This window comes from Oncorhynchus masou, chromosome 22 (genome assembly GCF_036934945.1).
Source record: "Oncorhynchus masou masou isolate Uvic2021 chromosome 22, UVic_Omas_1.1, whole genome shotgun sequence".
Taxonomy (NCBI): domain Eukaryota; kingdom Metazoa; phylum Chordata; class Actinopteri; order Salmoniformes; family Salmonidae; genus Oncorhynchus; species Oncorhynchus masou.
The window spans coordinates 19,417,987-19,435,394 of NC_088233.1; the positions used below are offsets into that span (position 1 = coordinate 19,417,987).

Here is a 17,408-nt window from a genome sequence, read left to right on the forward strand (position 1 = left end):
AGCCAACGTGCTTCAACACCTGCATTGCTTGCTGTTTGGGGTTTTAGGCTGGGTTTCTGTACAGCACTTTGAGATATCAGCTGATGTACGAAGGGCTATATAAATAAATTTTATTTTATTTATAGCTGTTGCCTATTGCTGTGTAATAAATGTTATGTAATTTTGGAAGAAATACTTGTTAGTTACATAAATAATAAACAACAAATTATATAAGAATAAATTAGACCGAAGCAGTTCACTGGGACAGGGCGGTATCAATTTCCAAATCACTCTCTCGGTCTCTCGTGTCAACAACTTCTTTGTGTGATTTGCTCCCGTTTATGTGACACAATATGTCACTTTTAAAAACATATGGTCATAGAGCTGTAATATGTTAGAATGGGCAGAAAAATAAACATATGGTCGTAGAGCTGTAATATGTTAGAATGGGCAGAAAAATAAACATATGGTCGTAGAGCTGTAATATGTTAGAATGGGCAGAAAAATAAACATATGGTCGTAGAGCTGTAATTTGTTAGAATGGGCAGAAAAATAATCATATGGTGATAGAGCTGTAATATGTTAGAATGGGCAGAAAAATGAATGGAGCATCTGACGTCTGGGAGCATAGCCAAAAGATAATGTTCATAAAATGGAGTCTTCACTGGTGGAGAATACAGATCAGTTGCACATCATATCAGTTAACGGGAGGCAGGATAGAGGCCAGTTGTGCTGGAGGAAAGGGGTTAGCATGCTTCTAAGATGGCTGTGTGGGTGGCAGGGATGGTGTAGGGACATAGGGACACAAATCCCAGGTTCAGATTGGAACATGAAGTGGGATGAAGTTGTTACATTCAAATCACCATTTGCACACCATCCCTTGTTCTCTCAGACACTCACTTTTACTTATGTCTACTCCTGCGTCATACCTGTACTCTGTCTGAATCTATATAGTTTATATAGTCAACACTTCAGTATAGAGCCAGGTTAAAGAGATACACAGGGAGTACATCCCTCTCTCGCTGTGTAAATGTGCAAAAACTGGAACCATTGACTTCAATCCAACAGGCCCACAGTAAGTCTCCACATCTTAACAACAGAAACAGCTTTACCTTTTCTTCTCCAAAACCATAGCAGAGAAGACTGTGGGTTAGAGGGATATGATTCTGAGAAACCATTGTCCCCACACAATTGACTGTGACCTCAATGTGCCATTACAAGAAATGCTTTATTTATTTACTTATTTTTTTATTTACTTATTTTTAACTGTTAGTTTGTTTTGCCAAAAGCTCATTTGTTGTGTCAGGTTCAGGTTTATTTTCAAATATGAACCGTCGGTTCATTTTCAGTATCCAAAGTCAACGCCTTATCTTTAGAGAACACCTTTCAAAATCTTTCATTTTCATACCCTGTAGGCTCTATACTAGGGTGACAACACATGGCCTTGGGGGTCCCCTGCATTCTTTGATGAGTGTCACTGTGTCCAACATGGTGTCCTACTCCTGTAACTCCCAGGTCACCTACCCGAGGAGATGTGGCAGCGCAGCCTTCGGGACCTGCGGTAGCCACTGGCCAGGCAGTCCATCCTGTCTCCCTGTCCGGTCGGTAGGGCTGACAACTGGAGCAAGTCGCTGGGCGTACAGTCAGGCAGAGAAGGACAGAATGTGGAATACAGAGCCAGAAAACCAGAGTGGCAAGGAAAGTGCATCTGACACTGGGACTGAGGCCACACTTCCTGCATGTGAATGGTTGCCCAAAATCACCATCCTCCCTCCCTCGCCCTCTCCCTCTCTCTCCACCAGCTGAACAATGGATGGGCCTATGGAGCTCCCTGTACTGGGTGAGCTGGAGAGAGAGTTGGGGAAAGCAGTAGTAGACCTATATGAAGGATGGGGTGCTCTCCGTTTCCCTGTAAGTTCCTCTATGTTCAGAGTGACATGTGTCTGTGTCTCTCCCTACGCTCCTCTGCCGAGCTCTAAGACTGTGGACTGGACCAGAGAGCTGAGTCAACTCAGAGGAGCCTCAGAGCAGCACGCTGTCAGCCAGGCGGGAAACAACACACCACAGTCAGGAATCACCGGCAGTTGAATGGAAAGAAAAACAGGAACTGTGACTGAGCCAGCTAACCAGTTACCTTTTGGCAAGAATGGGTTTGGGCTGGTGTTGCTTCAGTGGGCTTTAGGAGTGTAAAGTCTCTTTAGTATCTCCTTTCTGTTGGGTCTATGGGCTCACTGAATGATGGATTTGGGGTTTCCCTTGCCTCAAACCAGGCAAGGTAAACACAACAACATTAAATAGGACCGGAGTTGAAAAATTCAGTGGCGTTGAACATTCACATGGGTGTGCTGACTGAAACAAACAGAGAAACCTGGGCAGGTGGTGGGGGGACAACTGCAGGAAGTGTGTCACCAGACCCTTCCCCTCCCTCCAGCCCAGACAAACTCATACACACATTTCTGTACAAACACACTTAAATAATCCCCTTCCCTTCACCTCCCCGTAGGCCTGGGGAAGGAATGCCCCATCTTCCCAGAATGAGAACGGTAGGGTGTGTGTGTGTGGTGGAGTACTCCCTCACACCTGGGAAAAGGGTGAGTGGTACTTTTCCCACCACTAAACGTATTGCCCACTAGGCTGGAGAAAAACACCTCCAGGCAAACACGTCTGATAATAGTAGACTCATCCTATCAAATTGACCATTCACATCCTGGGTAAAGAAACACACGGCTGAGGCTGCACTGTCAACTTCTCTTTATTTGTCAAAAAACAGTCATTGGCCAGATAGGAGGGGTATAATGCAATAACAGAGGATAATTTCATATGAACATAAGGTAAACCAAACCATGGGAAGCTATATTTTTCCTTAACATCTAATAGAACAAACAGGGGGAAACAGAAGATATTCCATTGTATGTTATCATTGTATGTTGTCATTGTATGTTATCAAAACCGGAAAGGGATTCCCCCCCCCCCTCCCAGTTTTTCATAAACAAAAAATATATATATATATTTTTTTTTGGTCAAGAGACCAAAAAAATTCAGCTTCAAATTAGTTTAATTTAAGAAATATGTTCCCAAGTATTCCCACAAATAAAAAAAGACAAAACATAGACAAATAAGAATTTGTTCTTAACTGACATGCCTAGTTAAATAAAGGTCAAATAAATATTAAAAATATGTGATTGTGTCTCAATGTAATCAAGGTATTAAATTATTGTTATTTTGAAATACAATCTATTTTTGGGCTTAGTTGTGGTTAATTTGCTGTGTACAAATTATTAGAATTATATTCCGGCCCCCCGACCAAAATCATTCCTCAGCTGAACCCCTGACCTAGTGGTTGCAGACTCACCAATCCCTACCCCTGACCTAGTGGTTGCAGACTCACCAATCCCTACCCCTGACCTAGTGGTTGCAGACTCACCAATCCCTACCCCTGACCTACTCACCAATCCCTACCCCTGACCTAGTGGTTGCAGACTCACCAATCCCTACCCCTGACCTAGTGGTTGCAGACTCACCAATCCCTACCCCTGACCTAGTGGTTGCAGACTCACCAATCCCTACCCCTGACCTAGTGGTTGCAGACTCACCAATCCCTACCCCTGACCTAGTGGTTGCAGACTCACCAATCCCTACCCCTACCTAGTGGTTGCAGACTCACCAATCCCTACCCCTGACCTAGTGGTTGCAGACTCACCAATCCCTACCCCTACCCAGACTCACCAATGACCTAGTGGTTGCAGACTCACCAATCCCTACCCCTGACCTAGTGGTTGCAGACTCACCAATCCCTACCCCTGACCTAGTGGTTGCAGACTCCCAATCCCTACCCCTGACCTAGTGGTTGCAGACTCACCAATCCCTACCCCTGACCTAGTGGTTGCAGACTTCCCTACCCCTGACCTAGTGGTTGCAGACTCACCCCTGACAATCCCAACCCCTGACCTAGTGGTTGCAGACTCACCAATCCCTACCCCTGACCTAGTGGTTGCAGACTCACCAATCCCTACCCCTGACCTAGTGGTTGCAGACTCACCAATCCCTACCCCTGACCTAGTGGTTGCAGACTCACCAATCCCTACCCCTGACCTAGTGGTTGCAGACTCACCAATCCCTACCCCTGACCTAGTGGTTGCAGACTCATCCCTTGACCTAGTGGTTGCAGACTCACCAATCCCTACCCCTGACACCAATCCCTACCCCTGACCTTAGTGACTATCTACCCTGACCTGGAGTTGTTGGGAACTGGAATTATTAATTACACCACAGTTCAAAATAGGGGTACGGGTGTGTAGACTAAAACTCTCTGAGGAATATTGAAAGAGCGATATTACCCGGTTCCTGCTATGTAAGGAACACACCCACCTACCTCACTGTGATGATATATTCCCAGAGGGAAGGGAGGGCTTCTCGGCATACCAATAATGTGAAATAATAGGGGTTGACATGATTTTTCAATGACTATCCCATCCTCTGTCCCCCATACATACAAAATCTGTGAAGTCCCTCAGTCAAGTATTGAATTTCAAGCACAGATTCAACTACAAAGGCCAGGGAGCTTTTCGAAAGCCTCACAAAGAAGGACTGTGATTGGTAGATGGGTAACAATAACAAATCAGCATGGTCAAGTTAATAATTATGCTGAGGATGATGTATTAAACCACACAAAAACATATTTTTGCTATCTCAGATTGTTCTGCCAACAATATACTCTACAACTACAGTACATCACATTTCCAGAGTGGACTCTCTGCTACTTTTTAAGTTATGATACATGAGCACCACCAACACAGTGAATAGATTCAAACACAGGAAAATAGATTCAAAGTGAACTCCCTCTGTTGGTGATTTGCTGAATGTACTGTACAATCTGTTAGGTTCTAATTTTGAGTAAATAACTCACGGACACTAGAGAAGTTTAACCAAGTTGAATTCTTCCCAAAGGGTTGATACAGCTGGATTCAGACAAAAAACATTTCACACAAGCACTGATATTTAACCCTTTCTCCTAGGCTGAGTCTCCTCCTCCACATCGGAACAGCCAATGCATCTCTGTTGCTAGACAGAACATTAGTGATATCTGTTCTTCCTCACTTCATCTGACCTGACCTCGACCCCAAAGTGCTCACTCTTCCCCAACTCAAGGCTGTCATGGTTATTGATACCAGACTGTCTCTTCTCCTCTCAGAGGATCCCTGATGTGTACCAATAACATATCCTGAAATAATGTAAATGTTATGCATTACACTCTCTCCCTCAGTGACATTGTTAGTTTCCAAGATCTCCACACGTCTCCCATTATCAATGCCTGCCACATGTAATCGCTTCCCTGCACTCAACACATTCCAAGCTTAGTTGCGCACACTATATACCTTCCTCCTATAACCCTTAACTTCTGGTGTAGAGTCTCTAAACCTTAGCACTCCATCAGTGACATGAATAAGTATATTTTCATATTCTCAGAACCCAACAAATCCTAAAGGAGGGTTGTGATTGGTTAATTACCTATAATGTTTCTATGTATAAAATGGGTCATATCCCAAAAAGTAAGAGAGCCCACTCTGGAAATTGTCAGGATTTGGCCAGGGTTGTTCCGGGTTTTGGTCACTAGATGCCCCCATTGTGCTTTTTGACCTTGTGTTTTTTCCCTTGTTCCCCATTATTATTTGCACCTGTGCCTCGTTTCCCCTGATTGTATTTAAACCCTTAGTTTCCCTCAGTTCTGTGCTCTGTGTTTGTATGTTAGCACCCAGCCCTAGTGTTCTGTGTATTCTTGTCGATTCCGGTGGATGCTCTTGTGGAATTCTGTTTTTGTTTTTGAGTATCTCTTGAGGCTTTTTTGTGCTATTCCTACCACCTTTTGGATTTGCCATTTTTGTATTGAAGGACTTCTCCTTTTTACTTTATTAAATACACCGTCTTAAGTACTGCTGTGTCTGCCTCATCTTCTGGGCTCTGCTGACTATTCGTGGCTCAGTTGGTTAAGTGACTGTTTCTCACTCCGGAGACCCAGGTTCGTAACCGGGTCCTGACAGAAATGTAAATTGTTTGAAGAGTATATTGTTCCTAACAATATGTAAAAAATATATATAAACAGTATATATATAAAAAAGCAAAATCAGAAAGTGTACCTTCATTATTATTAATAATAATATTTATAATCTTTAATAAATTCATATGAGAAAAACATTATCCAGAATATAAGCCTAGTCCTTATTATAGGACACACTATAAGGAGTATAATGACACCAATATGTTGTCTGTACGGTTCACGGATCATAGTGTTTTACAGGAGACATGTATAGTTCTAAAAAAGGGCCTAAAATGTCCAGTTTCATCATGATTTTCACAAAACAACTACAGTGGGGCAAAAAAGTATTTAGTCAGCCACCAATTGTGCAAGTTCTTCCACTTAAAAAGATGAGAGAGGCCTGTAATTTTCATCATAGGTACACTTCAACTATGACAGACAAAATGAAGAAAAGAAATCCAGAAAATCACATTGTAGGATTTTTAATGAATTTATTTGCAAATTATGGTGGAAAATAAGTATTTGGTCACCTACAAACAAGCAAGATTTCTGGCTCTCACAGACCTGTAACTTCTTCTTTAAGAGGCTTCTCTGTCCTCCACTCGTTACCTGTATTAATGGCACCTGTTTGAACTTGTTATCAGTATAAAAGACACCTGTCCACAACCTCAAACAGTCACACTCCAAACTCCACTATGGACAAGACCAAAGAGCTGTCAAAGGACACCAGAAACAAAATTGTAGACCTGCACCAGGCTGGGAAGACTGAATCTGCAATAGGTAAGCAGCTTGGTTTGAAGAAATCAACTGTGGGAGCAATTATTAGGAAATGGAAGACATACAAGACCACTGATAATCTCCCTCGATCTGGGGCTCCACGCAAGATCTCACCCCATGGGGTCAAAATGATCACAAGAACGGTGAGCAAAAAATCCAGACCACACAGGGGGACCTAGTGAATGACCTGAAAAAAATCCAGACCACACGGGGGGACCTAGTGAATGACCTGCAGAGAGCTGGGACCAAAGTAACAAAGCCTACCATCAGTAACACACTACGCCGCCAGGGACTCAAATCCTGCAGTGCCAGACGTGTCCCCCTGCTTAAGCCAGTACATGTCCAGGCCCGTCTGAAGTTTGCTAGAGAGCATTTGGATGATCCAGAAGAGATTGGGAGAATGTCATATGGTCAGATAAAGCCAAAATATAACTTTTTGGTAAAAACTCAACTCGTCGTGTTTGGAGGACAAAGAATGCTGAGTTGCATCCAAAGAACACCATACTTACTGTGAAGCATGGGGGTGGATGGGGCCATGTATAGTGAGATTTTGAGTGAAAACCTCCTTCCATCAGCAAGGGCATTGAAGATGAAACGTGGCTGGGTCTTTCAGCATGACAATGATCCCAAACACAAAGCCCGGGCAACAAAGGAGTGGCTTCGTAAGAAGCATTTCAAGGTCCTGGAGTGGCCTAGCCAGTCTCCAGATCTCAACCCCATAGAAACTCTTTGGAGGGAGTTGAAAGTCCGTGTTGCCCAGCAACAGCCCCAAAATATCACTGCTCTAGAGGAGATCTGCATGGAGGAATGGGCCAAAATACCAGCAACAGTGTGTGAAAACCTTGTGAAGACTTACAGAAAACATTTGACCTCTGTCATTGCCAACAAAGGGTATATAACAAAGTATTGAGATAAACTTTTGTTATTGACCAAATACTTATTTCCCACCATAATATGCAAATAAATTAATTAAAAATCCTACAATGTGATTTTCTGGATTTTTTTTCTCATTTTGTCTGTCATAGTTGAAGTGTACCTATGATGAAAATTACAGGCCTCTCTCATCTTTTTAAGTGGGAGAACTTGCACAATTGGTGGCTGACTTAATACTTTTTTGCCCCACTGTACATATACAAATGTAAAAATCATATCATACATCCTTCCTCTCAATGAAGTGTCTATGTGAGAATTGCCAGAGCAGTCTGAGACAAATTAAAAAACCTTTTGCCCTAAATAAAGCCTTTATGTTTGGTGCAAATCCAACACAACTACAGGAGGTTGGTTGCACCTTCCTTGTGGATGATGGGCTCATGATAATTGCTGGAGCAGAATCAGTGGACTGGTATAAAATACATCAAACACATGGTTTCTATGTGTTTGATGACATTCCATTTGCTCCGTTCCAGCCATTATTATGAGCCGTCCTCCCCTCAGCAGCCTCCACTGAACACAACACTTCACTGAGTAACTGCCTCTTAATTTTCTAGCCCATCATGGTATGGGTATGCTTGAAATCGGCAAAGACGGGAGTTTTTTCTTCCATTTTTTAATTTGTTTTTTAAAAATAAAAAAAATGTACCCCTTTTTCATGGTATCCAATTGGTAGTTACAGTCTCAACGCTGCAACTCCTGTACGGTCTCGGGAGAGGCGAAGGTCGACAGCCATGCATCCTCCGAAAAACAACCCGCCAAGCCACACTGCGTCTTGACACAATCCCCACTTAACCTGGAAGCCAGCCGCACCAATGTGTCGGAGGAAACACCGTACACCTGGCGACTGTGTCAGCGTGCACTGTGCCCGGCCCGCCACAGGAGTCGTTAGAGCGCAATGGGACAAGGACATCCCTGCAGCCAAACCCTCCACTGACCCGGATGACGCTGGGCCAATTGTGTGCCAGGCCATGGGTCTCCCGGTCGTGGCCGGCTGCGACACAGCCTGGACTCAAACCAGGATCTCTAGTGGCACAGCTTGCAACTGAGCCACTCAGGAGGCAGGAGTTTTATCTTCCACTTTGACATTACATAGTATTTTGTGTAGATCAATGACAAAATACAATTGCAATTAAATTAATTTCAATCCCACTTTGTAACGTAACAAAATGAAAAGTGAAAAAATCCAAGTGGGGTGAATACTTATGATACCCACTGTATCTGTATCTTCCATAGAGCTGTACTGTTACATTCCAAGAGTTACAGTATTGATAGTCATAGCTTCATGCCAAAACTTGAATCCCATATAGAATCTAAATCACATTTGAGACTTGGATGGATGAAATCAACGCATTCAATTATTATTAAGAGAACACTCCAATAAACATTCATTGACTTTGTGGCAACAAAAAAAAAAATTTGACCTTGGGTCAAATCAAAATCTTGAACATGCAGGGCCTAACTTAAAGCATGTGATGAAGATCAATGTAGTCTGACTTTGATTCTAACCTCATGATATGGGCTATCATATCACAGTCACATGCTCATACCAAAGCAGGAGCGCAGAGAGAAAACAAAACCAAAAATCACAGAAGAGCATTAGCATAGTAACCTAACCTAAACTGTTCAATAGAGCCTCCGTGGGGAAACCTGAAGACCTCTGGTTCCTCATTCTGACAAATCATCATTCATACATTAGTCTATGCAGAAAGATGCAGCTACAGGAAGGCTGTCACTGTAATGTTTACCTTTATTTTACAAGGCAAGTCAGTTAAGAACAAAATCTTATTTTCAATGACGGCCTAGGATCAGTGGGTTAACTGCCTGTTCAGGGGCAGAACGACAGAGTTTGTACCTTGTCAGCTTGGGGATTTGAACTTGCAACCTTCCGGTTACTAGTCCAATGATCTAACCACTAGGCTACCCTGCCGCCATGGCTAACAATTAATGAGGTGGTAATAACCCATGTTTATGGCATGCCAACTTAACAGACTATAATAAAGCTCTGATATTTATAATGAACTGAGTGAGTTGTGCAACACAAGGTGTTGAGAGTGAGTTAAAGCTAGTTGAGAGAGACAGAGGGCTCAGCTCAGCGCAACAACCACCACAATAACAATACACCACAGAGCCATTGATGCATCCAGCCCAGCTATGCTATCCCAGGGTGCCCTGCTCCTTCCCAGGGCAAAGGGAACACAAACAGAACCTTTGTTATGGCCCCAGAGGATGGCATCATACTATGGCCAGGTGACCAGACAACACTTTTAGATCCAGCTACTTGCTGTCTGTGGTTAATGAAGGAAATTTCACTCAGCAAGCAGAACAATTCCTAAGATGCCAACAAACAAAAGTGGAGACTATATACAGGGGGTACCGGTACAGAGTCAATGTGGAGACTATATACAGGGAGTACCGGTACAGAGTCAATGTGGAGACTATATACAGGGAGTACCGGTACAGAGTCAATGTGGAGGCTATATGCAGGGAGTACCGGTACAGAGTCAATGTGGAGACTATATACAGGGAGTACCGGTACAAAGTCAATGTGGAGGCTATATACAGGGAGTACCGGTACAGAGTCAATGTGGAGACTATATACAGGGAGTACCGGTACAGAGTCAATGTGGAGACTATATACAGGGGGTACCGGTACAGAGTCAATGTGGAGGCTATATACAGGGAGTACCGGTACAGAGTCAATGTGGAGACTATATACAGGGGGTACCGGTACAGAGTCAATGTGGAGGCTATATACAGGGAGTACCGGTACAGAGTCAATGTGGAGGCTATATACAGGGAGTACCGGTACAGAGTCAATGTGGAGACTATATACAGGGGGTACCGGTACAGAGTCAATGTGGAGGCTATATACAGGGATTACCGGTACAGAGTCAATGTGGAGGCTATATACAGGGGGTACCGGTACAGAGTCAATGTGGAGGCTATATACAGGGAGTACCGGTACAGAGTCAATGTGGAGACTATATACAGGGGGTACCGGTACAGAGTCAATGTGGAGGCTATATACAGGGATTACCGGTACAGAGTCAATGTGCGGGGCACAGGTTAGTCGAGGTAATATGTACATGTAGGTAGAGTTAAAATGACTATGAATAGATAATAAACAGACAGTGGCAGCAGCGTAAAGGGGACGACGACAATGCAAATAGTCTGGGTAGCAATTTGATTTGCTGTTCAGGAGTCTTATGGCTTGGGGGTAGAAGCTGTTAAGAAGCCTTTTGGACTTAGACTTGGCGCTCCAGTACTGCTTGCCATGCGGTAGCAGAGAGAACAGTCTATGATTAGGATGGCTGGAATATTTTGACCATTTTCAGGGCCTTCCTCTGACACTGCCTGGTATAGAGGTCCTGGATGGCAGGAAGCTTGGCCCCAGTGATGTACTGGGCCGTATGCACTACCCCCTGTAGTGCCTTGTGGTCGGAGGCCAAGCAGTTGCCATACCAGGCAGTGATGCAACCAGTCAGGATGCTCTCGATGGTGCAGCTGTCAAACTTTTGGGGGATCTGAGGATCCATGCCAAATCTTTTCAGTCTCCTGAGGGGGAACAGGCAATGTTGTGCCCTCTTCACGACTGTTTGGTGTGTTTGGACCATGATGGTTTGTTGGTGATGTAGACGCCAAGGAACTTGAAGCTCTCAACCTGTTCCACTACAGCCCCGTCAATGAGAATGGGGGCGGGCTTGGTCCTTCTTTTTCTGTAGTCCACAATCATCTCCTTTTTCTTGATCATTTTGAGGGAGAGGTTGTTATCCTGGCACCACATGGCCAGGTCTCTGACCTTCTTCCTATAGGGTGTCTTATCGTTGTCGGTGATTAGGCCTACCACTGTTGTGTCGTCGGCAAATTTAATGATGGTGTTGCCTGGCCATGCAGTCATGAGTGAACAGGGAATACAGGAGGGGACTGAGCACATACCCCTGAGGGGCCCCTGTGTTGAGGATCAGCGTGGCAGATGTGCTGTTACCTACCCTTACCACCTGTGGGTGGCCCGTCAGAAAGTCCAGGACCCAGTTGCAGAGGGAGGTGTTTAGTCCCAGGGTCCTTAGATTAGTGATGAGCTTTGAGGGCACTATGGTGTTGAACGCTGAGCTGTAGTCAGTGAATAGCATTCTCACATAGACGTTCCTTTTGTCCAGGTGAGAAAGAGCAGTATGGTGTGCAATAGAGATTGCATCATCTGTGGATCTGTGGAGGCGGTATTGGGTCTGTAGTTTCTGGGATAATTGTGTTGATGTGACTGGTTGCATCACTGCCTGGTATGGCAACTGCTTGACCTCCGACAACAAGGCACTACAGGGGGTAGAGCAGCAGGTGACTGCAGGCCAGAGGAGACGCTTGAGGATGACTCATGACTGATCACATGGTGTCTCTGAACTCTACAGTATTATCTCACCTCTTATAGAGTCGGCTGCTGGCTCACCCCACTTGATTTAATTAAGTGACATCTAATTTTTCTATTTCCGTTAATATGAACTCAGCCTTAAAGGGTCACCTCACCACTCTCTCCTGGAGGTGACAAAGGCAAAGTTTTCACCAAACAGAAGGCACGTAGGCTATAGTTGGCTCTGATTTCAATCAAATATTTGCAATGCTTTATGTTGTTTGCACAACCACATTTAATCTCCCCACGACAGGGAGAGACAAGACTGGGCTATGTAAGTGTTCTACCCCTCTCTCTCTGTAGCATGCCTAGGCACAGGCTGGACAGACTCTCAGTAACAACAGAAAGAAGGAACACTAGTCAAGGGGTTGAAATAGAAAACTATTTGAGGCATTAAAGAAATTACATAACAGGTTAAGGCATGTCTGCAACCTTCCCCCTCATACATATCTGACTGTTCAGCAGTCAGCAGGCTAGTGCAATGCAATCCCCTCTCTGTACAAACACATACTACAGGTGTGTTGGCCATTCCATACTTTCACAATAGCTCAATAGCCTAGCCCAAGATTATGGCAACCATTTATTTTCACCCAATGACTGGAGGCTCCTGTCTCAGCCTCTAGGTACTAGGTTCAGACTGTTATATCTGGAGTGTTTCTCCTGTCTTATCCGGTGTCCTGTGTGAATGCTCCCTCTAATTCTCTCTCTCTCACTCTCTCTCTCTGAGAACCTGAGCCCTAGGACCATGCCTCAGGACTACCTGGCCTGTTGACTGCTTGCTGACCCCAGTCCACCTGGTCGTGCTGCTGCTCCAGTTTCAACTGTTCTGCCTGCGGCTATGGAATCCTGACTTGTTCACCGGACGTGCTACCTGTCCCAGACATGCTGTTTTCTCTCTCTCTACCCCACCCACTGTCTCTAACTCTGAATGACAGGCTATGAAAAGCCAACTGACATTTACTCCTGAGGTGCTGACCTGTTGCACTCTCTACAACCACTGTGATTATTATTATTTGACCCTGCTGGTCATCTATGAACGTTTGAACATCTTGGCCCTGTACTGTTATATTCTCCACCCGGCACAGCCAGAAGAGGACTGGCCACCCCTCAGAGCCTGGTTCCTCTCTAGGTTTCTTCCTAGGTTCCTGCCTTTCTAGGGAGTTTTTTCCTAGCCACCATGCTTCTACACCTGCATTGTTGCTGTTTGGGGTTTTAAGCTGGGTTTCTGTACAGCACTTTGTGACATCGGCTGATGTAAAAAGGGCTTTATAAATACATTTGATTGATTTATGATGTGCAAGGTATGTGAAACAGTACATACAACTACAGTAACACGATAAGATTGTTAAAGTAATAAAGTGTGGACGGACAGTGAAGCCAGGCAACATAATCTCTTTTAGTTTCTATGTGCACATGCACAAAAGTAAAAAATGATCACTGTGATGGAATAGCCAAAAGCAAACCCTAACATTTCACAGTAACAAGGCACTACTACACACGTTATTAGACATGTTACACCAAATATTACACTCACTGTACCCAATGTTGAGGATCTGAGTTGTATATGTTTTTTGGCCGTTTGAGCGAAACACGCGACAACCAGCTACGCACCGTCATCGGTCAGTCACTTACCTGAATATTCATCATGCTCCATGTCGGATTCGACAAAAGTTCGGGGTTTCCTCCGGAAGGCGACCCGTCTGAAGTCGTCCATGTCCTTATCCTCTGCTGACCGTTCCAACATCGAAAAAGATTTACAGAGTGAGCAGCTCTATTGGGTAGTCGAGCCTACTCGAGCACTAAAATGCACAATTAGCATTCAACATATTAGGCTACAGTTAATTTCATTCCATGTCAAACAATATTCCAACTAATCATCGACCGCAAAATCAAACAAACTTGTTGAAGGTGTCACTGGCAAGTACACATATATTTTCCCAGATAGCCACTATAAACGCTGATGACAAAGTCCAAAGTCAATGCGCTGGTGCGTCCGCTCTGCGCTCCCCTAAATCATCATGATCCGTTTATCTCTGTACAATCACCTTCAAGCAGACTATTTCAAACCCCGCCCTGTTTCACTGTTGCAGACGGTATCCGTTGCTCTGATTGGAGGAGGAACCCCCCCATCCCCGTTCGATATGGAACAAGATAGTGATGAATAGGCTATTATTGCGATATGAATATCGTGCTGGTTGTAGGAAAACAATAGATTACAGAGAGAACGTACCACTTCCTTGAATAGCTGAAAGGTGTTTTGCATACAATCTAATGTAAAATAATGACAGGTTGTGCTGTGCCTGTGGTATTGACTGTAATAAACATCCATAATGATAAAGTAACACTTCCAAATAAATGGAAACTGTTATGAAATGGATGACATACATAAGGTTATTAGGACCATCATACTTGAGAAAAAAGACTCAGCCAATACAGTCTATATTACTCCAAGACAGTTGTTTTTATTGATATTGAAGCCGATGTTACACTGTTTTAAATGGAGTAAAAAACATTATCAAGAAACCCAATACAGTATATTTCTGTCTTTTAATTCCTTTTTTCTTTATTGATTAGTGTCTCTAACGCCAGGGCACTGTACTGTATTGCCATCTTCCAATGAATTTGTAAGTCGCTCTGGATAAGAGCGTCTGCCAAATGACTTAAATGTAAATGTAAATGTAGAAACTTGCGCAACAACCAAAGGAGTAGACAAAATGTTCTCCAGACACCAGTCACTAGACGAGCTTTGAACCTCACTCCTCTTCTTCATCTTCTTCTGTTCCATCCAAGGTTTCATAATACAAACAATGTGGTTGCAAACATGCTTTCACCAGCACTAACTGTGTGGATTCTAAGGGTGATTGTCCTTTGTGGTTACAGTATACACGTCTCACCAGAATAAACCCAATTAAGTTCAATAAATCCACAGACATTTGTGAATGAATGAATAGAGAACTGTAAGAAAAATCTATCACAATGCATCTGGCTTAAATCTATAAGGAACTAGGTGTTCAGATTCCCCTTCAATAAAGCTGACTAGTTAAACATAAGACATAATCATTACTATCGACTCAAAAGAAAGAGAGAAAGAGATACAGTGGATGTGAATCATGCAACTCAAACATTAGCTACATCATCAACACAAACACACGGTTTGTTCTTGGCTCTTCTTGCATTAATGTTTCAACTAGGTTAGCCAGATCATCAAAGCTTTATACAAATTGATCTGAAGGTGTAAGCGTGTGACTCACAAAATCCTTCCTATATCCTGGAAGACTTTGGTATTCATCCCTGTTCTCAGCCTGCTGGTCATGATATCATATCCGACAAAGGCATATACAGTGTAGATCTATACATGGCTCTGATAACCGGAAGAGAGATGCCTGAATCGAGATGTCCACTGTTATTTCTTCAATGCAAAGTCCTTATTGTGCTTGTAAAGAACAATGTTTGGAGGAGAAGGTAGTTCACCTTTGGTTTGAAACTACAGTATTTTATTCATGCCCCAGCATGATATTTGATTACCGTCATTTCCTTTGGGTTAGACATTAAACAAGCAATCTCTGACACATATACAATGCCATGTTTAAGAAGAGCGAATTCAAATGCCTTATTTAGGCAGAAACATAAATTACTAGGGATCCACAGCATGGGGGGATTGTGTTATCTGAAATGTGTTAAAACTAAACTGAGGAGGGGAGTCTTGTCACACAGACCAGGGTCGAGTCAACTGGTGCAATTCTAAAGGCCACATCCAGGCTTACTAACCCAGACGTCACCTCCTCATCTCCTACCTTTAGTATCAGAGTGTCTATGTCAAATCCGATTTCACCTACATGACAACATAATCAATCACCTCAGTATTGATTGTGGTAAAAAAAAAAAACGGATGTAAAAAATATCATCTCTGTCTTGCAAAAAAGTTGTATAAAAAAAGCATCTCAAGTATAGTGATGTTAGATTGGTAGTTAAAATCAAGACAGCCCACCTCATCAAAGATTACCATTGTAATGCAATATCACTTCCATTCAATTAGACTCTCCACAATGATATCAAATTCATTGTGTACTTCAACACTACCATGTAAAGACAGAAGCTATTACACATTTAGAGATGATCCTTACAAACTGATGCTTTTACATGGCTAATATTCTGTCTGGTCTGTTAGGCAAGTTTGTAAGTATCTTACATAACCAAAAGGAAACCTTGTTATTGACAGAAAATGTGATGCTAAACTTGTAGGATATAGACCATCCAAAACCTTGTTATATTCAATTGGAAATATGTCAAATGTTTTTATTTTTTGACGATATCAATGAGAACATAACAGCCATAGTTTAGTAAGTCTAAACACCACAGCAATAATACTCATTTTGAATTTCATCTTAAAGAATGACCAACAACAATCAAATGATATCACAAAACACAAATATGAACAAAACACAAATCAATAAATAACCAAGTCAGTTAAATAGATAATAAATAATCATATAGATACAATACATAGTTTAAGTCAATAATATTTGCTAGTCTGGCGTGTGCACTGCAGTCCGGTCCTCCAGTCTATCTTTTCTGGACAGGATCTGACGTCATTCCAGCCCAACCAGTGAGGAGCACCGCAACCCTCATCTTCTTTGTAACCCGACCAACAAGGAGAAAGTGTGGCCTGTGGAGGCGGGGCTTACTGAGGGAACACAGAAGTGGGATGCCAGGTTGAGTGAGATGGGAGACAGGAGTCTCTGCTGCTGTGTGTCTCCAGGAGGCCTGGGCCCATGGGTAGGGGCGCACTGGCTAGATGCCTAGGGACCTGGGGGGTGATGCTGCTGGACCAGGCTGTTGAGTGGGTCCAGGGGGCCTCTGCTGCTGCTGGAGAGGGGTGGTGTCTGGTCCTCCTGGAGGGCTGTCACAATGTTCGGACTCGGACATGGACTGCGAGGAAGACGGGAGGGGGAAGAGAGTAGAGCGAAAGAGGACAGGATAGCAGGGAATATAGTAAAAAGGACATGTATCCCAATGATGCTATAAAGTGCTCAGAAATCAACAAACAAACAAATAGGAGGGACCAAAACTGTTCCCAGAAACAACAGTGATGGAAATTGTTAAAATTTCAGGAAAGGTGAAGCACATTTAAAATATTTTGGGAGAACCGACTTGGTCAAACAACACTATGAATAAGAAAAGAAATAGACAGGACATTAGATTTGTCAGCAGTTACGCATTTGCCTGTAGTGCCGATTCAGAGGCAATGAGATACCTACTGTATGGGTGGGTTATAGAGGGCTG

General features: G+C 43.4%; 2 protein-coding genes across 2 annotated transcripts in view; both read right to left on the bottom strand.

The window, feature by feature from the left end:
* LOC135509151 (FYVE, RhoGEF and PH domain-containing protein 4-like) overlaps positions 1-14,121 on the bottom strand; it is a 123,508-nt gene extending 109,387 nt beyond the window's left edge. Inside the window, exon 1 of the mRNA XM_064929560.1 lies at positions 13,758-14,121. Within this exon, the coding sequence (XP_064785632.1) occupies positions 13,758-13,869 (112 nt within the window). The 5' untranslated portion in view covers positions 13,870-14,121. The remainder of the gene's footprint in view (positions 1-13,757) is intronic.
* Positions 14,122-14,576: 455 nt separating this feature from the next.
* The window catches only part of LOC135509153 (protein bicaudal D homolog 1-like), an 81,694-nt gene continuing 78,862 nt past the window's right edge, over positions 14,577-17,408 (bottom strand). Inside the window, exon 8 of the mRNA XM_064929564.1 lies at positions 14,577-17,054. Within this exon, the coding sequence (XP_064785636.1) occupies positions 16,917-17,054 (138 nt within the window). The 3' untranslated portion in view covers positions 14,577-16,916. The remainder of the gene's footprint in view (positions 17,055-17,408) is intronic.